This window comes from Eublepharis macularius, chromosome 6 (genome assembly GCF_028583425.1).
Source record: "Eublepharis macularius isolate TG4126 chromosome 6, MPM_Emac_v1.0, whole genome shotgun sequence".
In the NCBI taxonomy this organism is placed as follows: Eukaryota; Metazoa; Chordata; class Lepidosauria; order Squamata; family Eublepharidae; genus Eublepharis; species Eublepharis macularius.
Window position 1 is genome coordinate 91,874,440 of NC_072795.1, and position 12,951 is coordinate 91,887,390.

At 44.1% G+C, this 12,951-nt stretch overlaps 1 protein-coding gene across 1 annotated transcript in view; it reads left to right on the top strand.

The window, feature by feature from the left end:
• Nucleotides 1-12,951, top strand: part of DOCK1 (dedicator of cytokinesis 1) — a 602,286-nt gene that overhangs the window by 473,221 nt on the left and 116,114 nt on the right. Inside the window, exons 34-35 of the mRNA XM_054984271.1 lie at nucleotides 10,201-10,286; nucleotides 10,486-10,642. Coding sequence (XP_054840246.1) covers nucleotides 10,201-10,286; nucleotides 10,486-10,642 — 243 coding nt within the window. The remainder of the gene's footprint in view (nucleotides 1-10,200; nucleotides 10,287-10,485; nucleotides 10,643-12,951) is intronic.

Sequence of the window (12,951 nt, forward strand, 5' to 3'; positions counted from 1 at the left end):
TATTAGCTCAGTAGCAAGATGGCTTTGAAGCAAAAAACAAACTAAAGATTGGTTGTTGTGGGTTTTCCGGGCTGTATTGCCGTGGTCTTGGCATTGTAGTTCCTGACGTTTCGCCAGCAGCTGTGGCTGGCATCTTCAGAGGTGTAGCACCAAAAGACTCAACCCCACCCCTCCCCTCAACCCCACCCCTCAGCTCAACGCCACCCCTCCTGAGTAGATACAAATGACCTGCCAACACCTTTTCCACACTGTGACACTGAGAGATCTCTGTCTTTTGGTGCTACACCTCTGAAGATGCCAGCCACAGCTGCTGGCGAAACGTCAGGAACTACAATGCCAAGACCACGGCAATACAGCCCGGAAAACCCACAACAACCATCGTTCTCCGGCCGTGAAAGCCTTCGACAATACATCAAACTAAAGATTGCTCACTTATGCCATGTTGCCTTGATGGTCTGTGATCTTGATGATCTCATCTGCACTTTGGTTCTGTGCAGGGCCAAGCATTAACTCCTGCCTTTCAGTCTTTACTCCATCAGGCCTGTTGAGTTTCTCCTTCACTTAAGATAAATAGATTTTAGTTCTTGTTTTTATCGATTTTAACTGTTCACCGCCCAGAGCCCCTAGGGATGGGCGGTATATAAATTGAAATATAAATAAAAAAATAAAATGGCTCATAAAACAATTTTTTAAAAGTGTTCTCAGTGTGGGTGTCCCACAGTGCACTCTCTTTGCCTGATGTGTCTTGGGGGACAACATGACATGTCTAGATGTTGCAATTTACTCCAGAGGCCAGACTTGATAGAGCCTTGAAACTCAAGGCTGCCTTTTGGGAAAAGGCCTTGTAGAACCTTCAAAGGAAAATCTGCACCCTTTAGCTCTGTACAGTCTGCTTCTGATAGGCCAGAGGCATTGTCAATTCCCCTCAGCATCTCTTCGTATCCAATGCCTCTATTGGTTCCAAGGGCCCCATCAGTTCCAATAGCTCCATCAGCAGAGGTTGAGCACATTTCTGTCCAATACAGCAGCTCCAAATCAGCTATGAAAAAGCTAAACATAAGGCATTTGAAACCAAACATCTCAGCTATGGCTTCAAAACCAAACACACTTCTAAATCCCCACTCAAGAAGAAGCCATCAACAGCCTCTCCAGTTCTCCAAACACTGTCTTCACATCAGCATTCTGAGACTCCTCATTGTTTCCTAGCATCCATTGGAAGGGGAGATTGTTGCAACAGGCTGAGCGCACAATCTGAAAGGGCTAACTCTCTGCCTCTGCCTTCTCTTAGGTGGCATTGTAGTTGTTCTTTACTCTAGAGGAATTCTAAGATCTTCCCATTCCAGGTATGATTCTCAGTCATCTCGAGGTTTTTAGCCATACCCACCTTAAAGTCCATGGATGGAAGTACCTTATCCCTTTCACTATCCCTAGTGGTCTCCTTACAGATGTAATGTAGATGTTTATGGAGGTTGGAATCACTTTAGAGACTTACCAGATCTGCTGCAAGAGTGACAGGGATGCTCAATCAACTCCACACCAACCAGTTCCATCTGAGGTTGACAAAAACAAGGAAGCCCACTAGGGAGATATGAGGTAATCAAAAACAAAAGGTCTCCCAATAAGCAATTAACAATGAGAAACAGGAGTCAATGTATTAATACAAAGCCAAAGTGCAAAGCATAACCAACAGTCAATAGCTCAAAAATAGTAACATCTGATACTGATGTTGACATCACTTTAGAACCAATCACCTCTAGATCCATTCAATGACCCTCCTGAACAGTCCCCCAGTGAAGACCTGTGACTATACAGTGTTGATCAGAATAGGTAGATTTTTAGAGATAGAAATTACCACTACAGCACTACAATCTAAGGATCTGGTATTCAGGGTCATGATGAGTGCTGTTTCTATGGGATTCATTGCCTTCCCTATTATGGAGGGTCATTTGGATGTCACTGCATATCCATTAAACAATCCTGCATCTCTTCCTGCTTCTCTAAAGTAAATAGAGAATTTATACTGCACCAAACAGGACTCTTGTTCAGTTCTCTTCGCTCAGCCTGCCTCTAACTCCATTATAGTGGAGGCTGTGCAAGGCATGTAGAAAGGCTTTCAGCACAATGCACCAGTAGACAGAGAGGGAAGAAAATTGGATGCATATGACAGGAAGTTTTATTTCTCATCTGTTTTATCTTTTAAGATCTCTGATTATCAATAGAGATGGGCACAAACAGCAATACTAAAAAAAGCCACAACCTGCCCAATCAGCTGTTCACGAACAAGCTGTTCGTGAGGCCCCATTCTAAACAAACAGGTGGTTGTTGCAAGCCTCATTCATTGCTGTTCGTCAAGCCAGACAATCTGGCACCTGCAATCAATTCCCTTGGCAACGGGAGGCAGGGACTGCCTGAACTCTGTCTGAACTCCTGCTGTTTCCCTGGAAACCCCAATCTAAGCCCAATTTAGCTTGATAGGCTGGTCTTCCTTTCAAGTGTGGAGCTCCAAATTTGTTACAAGGAAGCAAAGAGCAGGGGGGAGGGGGCTCCCAGCTCTGGTTTTGCAGACAGTGAGGGAGAGACAGTTGCTGTTGGCATTTTGAGAGAGGGGGAGTGCATTGGAGCTTGAATTTTCTTTGTGAGTGGTGGAATAGGGATCTACCCCTTCAGGTTCCAGGGCTGCTGCCAGGCTCTGGACCAAGCTATTATTTATTATTGGTACATTTCCTGCTGCCTGCTCAGGTAAGGTTTCTGGGAGTGGTGTTGTAGGGATCTTGATGGCTGGAGGAGAGCCTGCTGGCCCCCACAAACAATGAACATATTCGTGTACAGGTCATGTTCGTCAATGTTGGTTGTTCATAGTTCGTGGATGGCAATGAACAATGAACTCCATGTTCATTTTTTTTTCTGTTTGTGCCCATGTCTAATTATCAATTCTATTATGGCAAGATATTAGGTATTTCTATAGGAAAGATAACTCCATATTTAGAACTGCTTTCTGATGACAAACATAAATTAATTGAAGTGTTGCAGTTAGAGGGCTACCTCATCAAGCATCAGATTAACTCCACAAAACATGGTGTTGCAAGAAATTTTGCCACGGCCATTGCACTCTGCCATCATTCCTGGCTGAGATCAACCACACTACTGAACAAGAACAAGACCTACATTGAGGATCCTCCGTTTCAAGGGAAAGAGCTGCTCTGTTCCAAGACATTTAAACAACACTGATAACTCATTCAGTTGGATCTAGGTTGTGCTCCACAATTGGGATCTGGACAGTGTGTCAAAACCAGAAAAAGCTAATATTCACATTATAAAAATATTCCATTTTTATGTCATTTGGTTTCACAAATGAGACCAACATGACTGTAGCATCCTTAAGCAGAACTTTAAACCATTTGCATGTAGTTTACATGCAGATTTTGATGTCATCGGAATGCCACACATCCTTTATAACAAATAAAAATCCTTTATAACAAATAAATCCTATCTCCATATTCTATATGAGTAGATAATCAGTGAGAGGATAATTTCTGCAGCCTGTGTCACAGGCAGCAATTCTGGTATTTGTATCTCATTAAAGGATCTGTGAAGATATGTGACTTTCTTCTTTACTGTATTCCTTTTAAACCACTGCTTGGCATGCCCTTTCACAACAGGATGTGCCTCTGAGCTCGCATTGCAAGGGCTGCCTGGGATCATTCTTCCTCCTCTCATTTTAATTTCCTTCCTACAACCAGTGCATATATTATACATAAGAATTGCATTGCCTCATTGGGGTCACAGAAGGCCAAATAACAATATTTTTTGAAGTTGCATTTTAATCTGTTTTCATGCCTTTTATTCATTTTGTAATATCTTTCCAGACTTAACTTTTTAAACAGAAAAAGCAGAAAATTATTTGGGGGGGGAGCACAGAGGTCATAAACAAGTGAACAATCATTTGGCAGCCTGTGGCAGTCATTATGTTTGCAAAGAAAATGTCAGCTGATGTTGGCATCATCCGATTGAAGGTTATAAAGTTGAGACCCCCTTTAAATAGATGTATAGTCAGAGGTAGCATTGCCAGGATTTGTATCTTTCCCTTATTTTCTTCTGTAACTCTTATTCCCTTACCATTCTGTGCCACTGTCCTTTAAAACTCCAGTCTTCATCCATTCTTCATGTCATCCTGGCCACTGATTTCAGATTCTTTGGAAACCCCAGGGACAATATAAAGAAAACTTGCATGTGTGTTTTTAATTTATACTGGTATATTCTGGGTGCTGAATTTTGGGTTCATACTGAAGAATGACCAAGAAACAGAAGGTGGGGCATGGCAGCATAGATGAAGAGGTTGGGTTGTGCCGGTTTAGTTGTCAGTGGTTTTCATGGAGCTCAAGAGGAAAGAAATGTTCCAAGATTGGTTGCACTGTTTAGAAAGGGACAGATTATTTTTCTTCTCCCCAAGAAAATAGTCATCACACAAATAATGTCTGTAAATATCCAGGTCTACTTTCTTCATAAGAGAGTGGAAGGAGAACCGCAAAGATCTGGAAGAGGGTGTACAGAGGACATGGGGCCACACGGAAGTGGAAAAAAATGGAAGGTGGTAGTCATCGGGGACTCTTTGCTCAGGGGTATGGAACGCCATGTCTCCAGGCCAGATCCCCTATTCTGAGAGATGTGTTGCTTGCCGGGGGCCAGAATTCAGGATATTACCGACCGGCTGTTGAAACTGATCAAGCCCACTGATAAGTACCCATTTGTGCTGATTTATGTGGGAACGAACGACACGGCTGTGAATACTGTCGCAAGAATTAAAGAGGATTATGAAGCTCTTGGAAGGCAGTTGAAGACATTGGGGGCTCAGGTGGTATTCTCTTCTATCCTTCCAGTCATAGGAAGAGGAACACGCAGGGAGTGGACCATACTTGAGGTGAATCGTTGGCTGAGATGGTGGTGCCGGCAGGAGTGCTTTGGGTTCTGGGACCATGGGATAGGTTTTCTTAGAGAAGGCCTTCTAGCACGTGATGGGCTTCACCTCTCAAGGGCAGGGAAGAAAACGTTTGGAACAAACCTGGAGAACTTCATCAGGAGAGCTTTAAACTGATGCCGCAAGCGGAAGGGGACGATCGACATGGTGATTCCAATGACGAAGTGAAAACTGGGGACCCACCTGGGTAGAACAGGTCAAACAAAGGTACAAGGCTACAAGTGTCTATATACAAAGTATGGGTAATAAGAAAGAAGAGCTTGAGCTTCTATTGCAAACAGAGGGCTACGATGTAGTAGGAATTACTGAGACTTGGTGGGATGATTCCCATGACTAGAATGTGCTAGTGGATGGGTATGAGTTGTTCAAGAAAAACTGGAAGGGTAGAAGAGGAGGTGGAGTGGCGTTGTATATGAGGAGAGGGCTTGATTTTCAAGAAGTTATGGAGAATTGGGTGGACAGCCCGGTGGAAAGCATATGGGTAGAAATAAGGGGAGGAAGGACAAAGGGTATTATTGTTGGAGTCTGCTACAGACCACCTGACCAGCGAGAAGAAACGGATGCTGCTCTCTTTCAACAGATTGGTAGAGTAGCCAGACATCAGAACCTTGTAATTATGGGTGACTTCAACTTCCCCGATGTGTGCTGGGAGACAGGCTCAGCAAAGCGTCATGAATCATGCAATTTCCTGACCTGCCTGGCCGATAACTTCCTTTTTCAAAAGGTGGAGGAAGTTACAAGGGGCTCGGCCATACTAGACTTGATATTAACCAACAGGGAAGAATTAGTAGATGAGATGAAGGTGGTGGGGACCTTAGGGGGAGGTGACCATGCTGTGGGGGGCCAAGGACGTTCGTAGCCAGACTCGTAAGTTAGATTTTCGTAGGGCCAACTTCGATGAACTCACAAGCTTGATGAGAGTCATTCCGTGGGGGAGTGTGCTGGAAGGGAAAGGAGCGAGTGAAGGGTGGGCCTTTCTCAAACATGAGCTTTTGCAAGCTCAAGCCCTCACTATCCCAGCAAGATGGAAACATGGTAAGGGCTCCAAGAAACCGATGTGGATGTACAGAGAGCTCCAGAATAAGCTAAGGGAGAAAAAGGAAATGTTCAGGAAATGGAGAGAAGGACAGACCTCTAAAGAGGAGTATATGAGGGTTACTAGGTACTGCAGATCAGCCATCAGAGAGGCCAAAGCTCAGTACGAGCTGGGTCTGGCCAGGAGGGCTCGCTACAATAAGAAAAACTTCCATAGATATGTGAGAAGCAAATGCAAGGTAAAAGAGGCAATTGGACCGATGGAGAAACTCTGATGCAGGACAGAGAAAAATCAGACAGGCTTAATGACTTTTTTGCTTCTGTTTTCTCCTTGAAGAACTGAGGCACATCTAGAGATAGTAGAAAATGTGGCAGGACACCTGAGTGGCTAATTGACATTGACAGAGAGGTAGTGGAGAGGCATCTGGCTGCACTGGATGAATACAAATCCCCTGGGCTGGATGGGGTGCACCCAAGAGTGCTGAAAGAACTTTATAGAGAACTTGCAGAACCCCTGTCCATCATCTTCAAGGCCTTCTGGAGGACTGGGGATGTGCCACAAGATTGGAGAAGTGCGAATGTTATCCCAATCTTTAAGAAAGGGAAGAAGGATGACCCGGGAAACTACAGGCTGGTCAGTCTGACTTCTGTTGCTGGTAAGATATTAGAACAGATTTCAAAGGGATCAATCTGCAAGCATCTGAAGGACTGCTCAGTGATCTGGGGAAGTCAGCATGGTTTTGTTTCTAACAGATCTTGCCAGACCAACCAGGTTTCCTTCTTTGATCGAGTGACCAGCTTACTGGATCGGGGGAACTCTGTTGACATGATTTATCTGGATTTCCGTAAAGCTTTTAATAAGGTCCCCCATGACATTCTGATGGGCAAACTGGAAGACTGTGGAGTGGACTACAGGACAGTTTGGTGTATAGGGAACCGGTTAGAGGACTACACTCAAAGAGTGGTGGTCAACAGCGTTTCATCAGATTGGAGGGAGGTGTCCAGTGGGGTGCCGCAGGGCTTGGTTTTGGGCCCGGTACTTTTCAATATTTTTATCAATGATCTGGATGAAGGAGTGGAAGGGCTGCTCATTAAATTTGCTGATGATACCAAATTGGGAGGAGTAGCAAACACCCAAGAAGATAGAATTAAAATTCAACAAGACCTGAATACTCTGGAGAAGTGGGCAGCTGTGAATAGGATGCAATTCAACAAAGACAAGTGCACAGTATGACATCTGGGCCACAAAAATGGGAAGCACAAATACTGGATGGGGGATACACTTCTGGGCAGTAGTATATGTGAAAGGGATCTTGGGGTAAGAGTGGACTGTAAACTAAATATGAGCAGTCAGTGTGATGCGGTGGCAAAAAAGGCTAATTCAATCTTGGGTTGTATTAAAGGGGCCATAGCGTCGAAATCGCAGGAGGTCATAGCCCCTCTCTATACTGCCTTGGTCAGGCTGCACCTGAAGTATTGTGTGCAGTTCTGGAGGCCTCACTTCAAAAAGGATGTGGACAAAATCGAGAGGGTGCAGAGGAGAGCGACGAGGATGATCAGGGGTCTGGAAATTGAGCCCTACGAGAAAGGCGGAGGGCCTTGGAAATGTTTAGTTTGGAGAAGAGGAGGTTGAGGGGGGACATGATTGCTCTCTGTAAATATTTGAAAGGCTGTCATTTGGAGGAGGGCAAGGAGCTGTTCCAGTTGGCAGCAGAGGGTAGGACCCGAAGCAATGGGCTTAAATTATATGCACAAAGGTACTGGCTGGATATTAGGAAGAACTTTTTCACAGTCAGAGTAATTCAAAAGTGGAATCGGCTGCCTAGGAAGGTGGTGAGCTCCCCCTCACTGGCAATTTTCAAGAAGAGACTGGATGAATACTTGTCAGAGATGCTTTAGGCTGATCCTGCACTGGGCAGGGGGTTGGACTAGATGGTCTGTATGGCTCCTTCCAACTCTATGATTCTATGATTCTAAGTAAAGTTCATGTCATTAGTCTTATGAGACCAGAAAAAGTTGCAAATGGGGACACTGTTTCAAAAACATCTGCTGTATGCTCAATGAGCATGGCCTTCATTAAGAAGGACCATGATGTGCAGCAAAGTAGGCCAGTGTACAGAGTATGCAGAGATGCTTCATGATCTTGAAAATATCACATAAAGAGTCACGATGACCACCGTTTGTAGATTTTTGGAAGAGTTTTTGCCAGGCATATAAAGTTGTTGAGCTAGAGTATCATCATAATTAACAAATGGATATCTGGAATTGCTGGAGCAATGACTTTGTAACTGTGCATTTGCTCACAAATGAGAATATGTTCCATCTGGAGGATTATAGCTTGTTATGGTTAGGTACACAACTGAATTACTTCCAATGAAGCTAAGGAGATCCTATAACTAGTGTGTCATCCCCAATCCACTTATCAATAGTTCAAACAGCTTGGGTGAATTTTGGCTACTGCGAGTGTACCTGGGCTCCAAAGGTTTAATTCTCATCAAGAAATATACATTCACTTTCTTTCCCTAAAAGCAGGATCTTAAAATAATATTCTTCCATGGCGGCTTGTCTGTGCTTCATGAGCGGAATGTAGCTAGAATATATACTAGAGTTAAATCACTTTTGTAAGTGTTCTCTGCTGTATAGTTGCTGAAATGTATGTTTTATTATCATATATTTATTGTCCCTCAAAGTAGGAGTGCATATGCTTGCCATATAGTTTCATTGCTTGTACTATCTCTAGCACTGCATTTGTAAATCGTTGATTGTCTTGTCATCCCTTTATACCACTCTGGTGCTATAAAAGAAGCTTTAATATCTTTTTAGATTTGATTATATGCCCAGGTAGAGGCCCTTTTGCGTTGCCAAACTACTTTTAAGCAACATTAATTTAAGTGATTCATACCTCTAATGCATATACTGTCACAGTGACAAGTAAGCCCCAAGCCTCTAACAATTTTGAATTATGCGCATCAGACATATTTGCATAATTTATTATTATATGAACATTTCAGGCTTCTAATAAAGGATTTTATCCAGCAGGGGGAGTGGTGGTAGAGGTGGTAGAAAGAAAGGAGATACTAAGGTGCCAGATGAAAATTGTGAGCAGTTATTATATGTAGGCAAAAAAACATGGCAAGTGTGGCAGGACATTAGAAGCCACAGGGGCCAAAGGATGCAATTTCTTTTTACAAAAGAATAATATTTACAAAAATAATAATATTTTATTTACTTTCTTAAATTCTGAGCTGGGGAGGGAGGGAAGGTGGCAAGTGGAACCCTCCATTTAGCCTCACAGTAAATGCAAATATGTGCAGGTGTCAGTGAGAGTACAAGGTCTTCTGAGAAAAGCATCCATTAATAGATAAAGCAGAAGGAAATCTGAATGGGAGAGCTCTGGTCAGTAACCTTGTTTATTTGGTACTGAATATATCAAGCCCTTAGAAAAGGAAGGGGGACCTCTTCTATTGCTTTTAACTTTGCAGCTTTTGGTTAGCATATGTTATGTATATGGAGGGGAGAGAATCTCTCATTGAAAACTTGTGGCCTCAGTTACTTGTCATGGTAATGTCACCATCCAATTTCAAATGCTCCAGCAAGAAAAATATTTTTGCATTGCTGTGATAATGTTACACCCCTCTCTTTAAGTCCCATTATTAGCTCTTTTCTGCTTCAGCTTCCAAATGACTTTGAAGCTATCTATTAGATATGTTTTGAGGTGAACCAGCTTAGCCAATCCAAATAGATGTTAGCATGCTCATTCAGCTGAGTGATGCAATTGGCAGTACAGCCTAAGGTGCTATATATCATCAGTAATGGTCCTTTCAGATGGCTTGCATTTGTTGCTATTATAATTATTGCAAAGGACATTGTGTGCCCTGCTCTGAGTGTTATTCTCCACCCTTTATTCCTGTAATCAGCCACCTTATTTAGATTTTCTTAAAGAAATTGCCTAAGCTCCATTTAACAGTGTAGCCAAGTATTTCCTGAACTGAAAGATCCTCCTAGGGTATAGCAGATCATTACGCCTAGCTTAATATCTGAGATCTTACACTGTTCAAAGTCAATCAAGCTTAAAAACAATGGTTAACTATCTCATTGTGAGCTTCAAGGAATGTATGAACCATTGATTTTTACAGTAATGAAATATTTTTTCTGTGATGATTATTTATGCTGGCTATGTTTAATTATAGTTTGAAAATGAGATCATCACAAAGCTGGATCATGAAGTAGAAGGTGGCCGAGGAGACGAACAGTATAAAGTGTTGTTTGACAAAATGTAAGTGTTGGAGAGCAGTGTGATTTGTGTTGAAACAGCTTAGAGAGATAGCTGTTAGGTGACAATACACTTTGCAGCCTAGCAGTAATTAAAATATGTTAATGATTGAAATATTTAAAATTACACCTCAATTGAGGGCCTGCTTCCAAGTGTGATTAACAAATTGTTTTTCGGGTTTTTTTTGTAATTATTTGTTCAGTCTCCTGGAACATTGCAGAAAACATAAGTACCTTGCCAAAACTGGTGAAACTTTTGTTAAACTTGTGGTCCGTCTGATGGAGAGACTTCTGGATTACAGAACTATTATGCATGATGAAAACAAAGAGAATCGCATGAGCTGTACTGTCAACGTGCTGGTGAGTGAGAAGAAAAAAGGGGCTAATTTTTTTAATTTATCCTGATGAGAAGCACAGATTTTATTATTTTGATTAGGTTGTTGGAAAATAAGAACAATCAATTTTCAAGTACAGGGTTATGAAAGTTCAGGCACAGCACAGAAGTTAAACAGGAAAAACAGATTTTTTTTTTTAAAAAAATGATGCTATAGAGAAGATTTTAATAAATTATTAATATAATAATAATTTGACTCTCAAAAGTTTATACTCGGAAGATCTTGTTGGTCTTTAAGATACTACTGGGCTCAAATACTGATACCTTTGGTTCTGTATTTTTTATAAGACCAACCTATGCATGATGTTGGAGTTCCATGACGGGCAGTCCAATCCTAAGGGTTGGCCGGACGCCTCTACCCGCATGTCAACATAAAAGCTGCACCACCCCCTATGGACTTTTGCGGGAGAGCCACCCTGACACCCGAACTTGGCAAGGCGAGGCACAGCTATTGCCGAGAGCACCCTCCCGCTGTTCTCCTGACAACCTCACCAGCACCAGCAAATGGCCGCACTGCTCCCCTGGCAGGTGTGCAGGAGAGCAGCAGTGCAGCCAATGGGCAGGTCACAATCTCTGCTGCCCAGTGACACACACACACACACACATGGTCAGAGAGCAGGCATCCAGAGAGCACGGCCCAGGAGGGCAGAGGTAACGCTGAAGGTGCAAACAGGGCACCCACCCTCTTGCCCGTCCAACCCCTATTTCCAATGAGGGCCAGGCTGGTGGCTGCAGCTCACTTGCAAATCCCCCCCCTGGCACCGCCACAAGGAACAGGTTTCCCTCCCTGAAAAGTGGGACCAAAAAGGCTGCAAAGAGTGAAGAGGGACCCAGCACCCAGGATCAGCCCCCCAAGGTCCATTAAGGCAGTTATAATAATCTAATCTATAATAATGTAGAGGTGAACGAGGGCGGGTGCTGCAACAACTGACAGTGCTGCCCATTTTAGACCACCAGGGAGACTGGAAGGACTTTTGAATGGAGCAACCAATGCCTACTGACTTGCAGCAGCTCTATTACACATAACTGCATTGAAAAAGTGGAAGAAGAATGAGGGGTAGACCTCGCGAGCCATGCTCCATTCCTGGGATGATGCCCCCTAGAATGGAATGATGGCCTGTGGGGCAAGAGAACCTGCTCCAGGGGCTGCCATCCCACTCCCCAGAACAAGATCCCTGGTGTCCATCCCTGGCCCCACAAAGAGCAAATGGGAGAAGTGTATGGCCTCGTAGGGGAAGAACCTCCGAGATCCCAGGACATTGCTCCATCTCCCCCTTCTCCTGGCAACAACCTCGTTCCCCACATGCAGAGGTCCTCTGCCTGGCTTATTAGATGTCAGGAGAGCTGTTGGAGAATGGGAGTCCTCCATGGTACCACCCCCACCAGACACACACAAGCTACACTCCAAGTCCCACCCTGCTGCATGCTGTGAACCTAGGGTGGGGAGGGAAGTTGGCTGGAGCTTGAGTCTCCAAGGTGCAACTGGACACCTGCTCTTTTGGCCTACAGAGCCATGCAAATGCACAAAGCTACCTAGAGCCTCATTGGAGCCACCCCACCTGTCCCAGCCCAGAGTCAGAGATCATTTGCTTCGGTGGAATGTCAGCCGTTCGGGAAAGTGGAGGGGGCCTACTGTCATCCAAAGGCAAGCAAACAGACCAGAGGGGGCAGGGTTGGTGTTCAAAACAAATCTTATTGAACTGCAAAATGGGGAAAGGGTGTCTGGACACACGTCTTCTCAATGTCGATCGGCCAGGCCGGGAGCAAAGCCAGCCTGCACAACTGTCAGAGCCATGGGATCCATTCCTCATTCTGCCCTCACAAGAGTGAGGTTGAGATTCAGGCTACCTGGAGAACCACTCCCTGGGCTGGACTTGAATGGCATTCAAGGAGGATCACGAGGGGGCTGGAACAGCCATGGTCCTTGGCCTCCCTGATGGGCCATGACCTGCCTGAAAGGGAAACAAACCCCTGCCCAGTCTGCCACATTCTGGGAGGGTGTCCGTGGGTGGGAGCAGCGGCAGCTCCAACCCCACCCCTACTCAGGATTGCGCTGTGAATGTTCTTGCATGTATTTTGGCCCTAAAAAGTAGCTGTGGGGGAGGGCTGTTATAGATTTGAGACATGGCCCCAAGGAGGGGATATTAACTTTCTCCCCTGCACCCTTTCTTCAGTCAGAAAAAAATCATGACAGACTGTTAAATTTACCCATGCTTCAGTACAGTTCTCAAATTTGCATTTTAAAAGAACAAATCTTTTCCATATTCTAACAAGA